Source organism: Nicotiana tabacum, chromosome 8 (assembly GCF_000715075.1).
Source record: "Nicotiana tabacum cultivar K326 chromosome 8, ASM71507v2, whole genome shotgun sequence".
In the NCBI taxonomy this organism is placed as follows: domain Eukaryota; kingdom Viridiplantae; phylum Streptophyta; class Magnoliopsida; order Solanales; family Solanaceae; genus Nicotiana; species Nicotiana tabacum.
The window spans coordinates 86,402,271-86,405,370 of NC_134087.1; the positions used below are offsets into that span (position 1 = coordinate 86,402,271).

Here is a 3,100-nt window from a genome sequence, read left to right on the forward strand (position 1 = left end):
GTTTCAAGAATCTTTTGTATCGAGTTCACAACTATGTCATCGTTGGGCTATTAATATTGGAGCTAAGTCATGTTTTATTTGTGTGCCAAGTATGTTACTCAAATATCTTCTAGTAATAAGACCAAATGGTGCAATAACACTGAGCAATTTAGTTAAAGATTTTACATTTGAGTGGAAATGTGATTCAATTTACCAAATGGTGCAATAACACTGAGCAATTTAGTTAAAGATTTTACAATTTAACACAAAGAAACACGCCAAAGATTTCATTCATCATGTGATTCAATTTTACATTTGAGTTGTACCCCAAATGGCCTGCATAACCTACAATTACAATTTGACCTAGTCTCACCCGTGGAAGAATACTGATACAAGATAAACAGAAAAATGCGTACTTAACATATGATCTATCAATCTCTCACTTTATAGTGAAAATGTCACTGGTATATAGAAACAGGAGGATACTTGAACTTGTCCGAGATGAATGGTATTACCTGTGGTCTCTCTACCAAATCACGGTAGAAATCATACTCTGCATCATAGTCATGTAACTTCAGCTCAGCCCTCTGATTTGTATGATAATGATGCTTAGCTGAAGAGGATTTGCCGAATCCAAAAACACTAACCTTGTCACAAACACCTAGAGCAAGCATCACAGCTTGCAAACCAGAAGAGTAATGGAAATTAGCTCCATCATGAGCAGGAGCCCATTCCTGAAGAGGCTTCCCAGTTCCCTCCACGAATCGTTTCAACGAGTAATACTTCACAATCCTAGCACACAACATGTCAAAGCGCGGATCAGTGACAATTAATGGCGCTTTATGTGAAGAATTACACACCATGTAATCCAAGAAATGCACAGGCTGGCATACATACATAACTAAGGCCACATTCACTCCATATGGATGGCAAAAACAACCTTCCCTCCGCGCACAAAGATGCAAGATATTACTATTCACAAATGAAAGAGTAGTCTTTGAACCTACTATACCTTCAAATCCCCCAGTTCTTGCATTGTTCAATCGAATCACAGCTTCGTGACTATCAATTAACTCACCATACTGACTCTTCAACAAAATCCCACTATTCCCTACAACAGCACATGATTTATATCTTTTCTCTGATCCCACTTTCCCATTATTTCTATCAATAGGAACCTTAACTGTATTCACCAAATCCACCATTACATCCTCCTTATGAAACTTCCTATTTCTAAACCAATCTTGTAAATGCCTCCTAAAACTCTGCCAAATGCGATAAAACTCCGGTGACCGGAGTTGTACCGGTATACCTCTAGCTGTCCTTGGTCTTATATCTATTCTATATCTTCCTGAAGACAAGAATGATCTATGACGACTATGGGTTCTGAAATTCCCTTCCAATAACTCCTCAACTTCTTTTTTCAACTTGGGTTCCCCTATATCAACAGATGCATATTTCAAAAGTGTCTCATTTATAACTGGTTTTTGAGCCTTTGCTGCAAAAGGGTATTCATTTTTCAGCTCAATGGAGCTGTAACGTATGGTAACTCGAACAGCAAGTGTAGCTGCCACTGCCATTAGCAGTAATACACTGAGCAATGGTCGCATTGTCCGTTTCATCATTCCCAAAATGACATAACCAAATAAGAAATACCAAAAAAGACCTGATTTTTAAGCTGGGAATAAAATGTTAAAGATTGTAGTAGCTGCAAATAATGTGTAAAGGTCTAGAAGAAATTAAGAGATTTCGATTTTGGTTCATATTGGGAAGTGGTAGAAAAATCAAGAAAATGTTTTTGCACATGAGTCAACTAGTCTTAAGGGGAAAGTATATTAATGAGGATTTATGAGGTTTTAAATAGAATGATAGATCTGGGACTTCCAAGAGATTTGAGTGGTTGGGTGGTCAGCTTCAAGAGAGAGGGGTGAGGGTGAGGGTGAGGGTGAGGGTGAGGGCGAGGGTGGGGGTGGGGGGAGAACCCTAAAAAGTGGAGGAGTGAGCTGAGGGGAAAGTAGGCAAGAAGATGCTGATATATTTTGGAAACTGAACTTCAGTAACCATGGAGTTTGGGTTTTAATTACAACTGTTATGGGTTTCAGGGGTTTTAAATTTGTTTATTAATTTTAGTTTCACTTATTTAAGACGTTAATTACTCCTATTCCTCCTATCCATTTTAATTAATTTTTTTGTTATTCTCACGCATATTAAGAATACATCTTTTTAATATTAATTAATAATAAAATCGACTATATTAATTTTAATTTATTCATTAAAAATATAATAAATATTCTTATGGCAACTTTGAAAAAAAATAATATTTTTAATATTTAAAATATTAAATATTATAGATTATAAAAAGAAGGTCAAAAATTAATTAAAGTAGATCGGAGAATAAGTATACCTTATGAGAATGACGCAGTTCGTGGAGAGGCACCATTTGTTCACAAGCTTTTAATTCAACTACTCGTCCAGTAGAATATTGTTTTCATTTCGAGACCTCTGAAAATGTTTCCCACTATTCTATCATAATGTTATTCCGTGCATTTTAATGGAGTACCTTTTAACAATTCTAATTTATGTGATTAATCAAAATTTATAGTTTTAAACTATGATGTGATATTTTTCTATCAAACGATTATGATAATAATAGAGATTGAGACTGAGAAGTCTTGTTATCAACGGCGGAGACACCCTTTGGTGTCTCATCTGACACCATTTCGCAAAATGCATTCATCACTAAATATATGTGTAAGTAATATTTTATATTAAAAAAAATATACAAATATATAATAGACCAACACCACTTAGAAAAATAGTACTAATAAACATTCTTTTTGTCCCATTTTAATTGTCGGTTCAGTTTTTTTCACGCCCACTAAAAAAAGTACAAAATATAATTTATTAAGTTTACCCTGTTAAATGCTTTTCACGAATTATATAGTATTAAAAAGAACTAGTACTATTCTTTAATATTAAGAGTATAGTTGAAAAATGATTAACAAATTTAATCTTTGAATTTCTAAGTGATAGTTATTTTCGAATATATTTTTTGAGCTAAAGTGACTGTGAAGGGGGGCATCAATTTGAAACAAGAATAAAAACATTTTTACTTTTACCA

General features: G+C 34.1%; 1 protein-coding gene across 2 annotated transcripts; it reads right to left on the minus strand.

The window, feature by feature from the left end:
- Nucleotides 1-238: 238 nt before the first annotated feature.
- Nucleotides 239-2,022, minus strand: LOC107789664 (beta-1,6-galactosyltransferase GALT29A-like). 2 transcript variants are annotated; one of them, XM_016611521.2, is made up of 2 exons: nt 877-1,996; nt 239-771 (listed from the first exon to the last, which is right to left on the minus strand). In XM_016611521.2, exons 1-2 carry the CDS (start codon nt 1,602-1,604, stop codon nt 438-440), a joined length of 1,062 nt encoding a protein of 353 aa, XP_016467007.1. In that variant the 5' UTR covers nt 1,605-1,996; the 3' UTR covers nt 239-437. The 2 variants fall into 2 exon arrangements, with proteins under 2 accessions (XP_016467007.1, XP_075075561.1); XM_075219460.1 differs by having other exon boundaries at nt 239-2,022.
- Between the last annotated feature and the right edge of the window lie 1,078 nt (nt 2,023-3,100).

What these genes read in the sequence shown, in the direction of transcription:
- LOC107789664 (XM_075219460.1), bottom strand. Translation starts at nt 1,604, where the DNA reads ATGATGAAACGGACAATGCGACCATTGCTCAGTGTATTACTGCTAATG.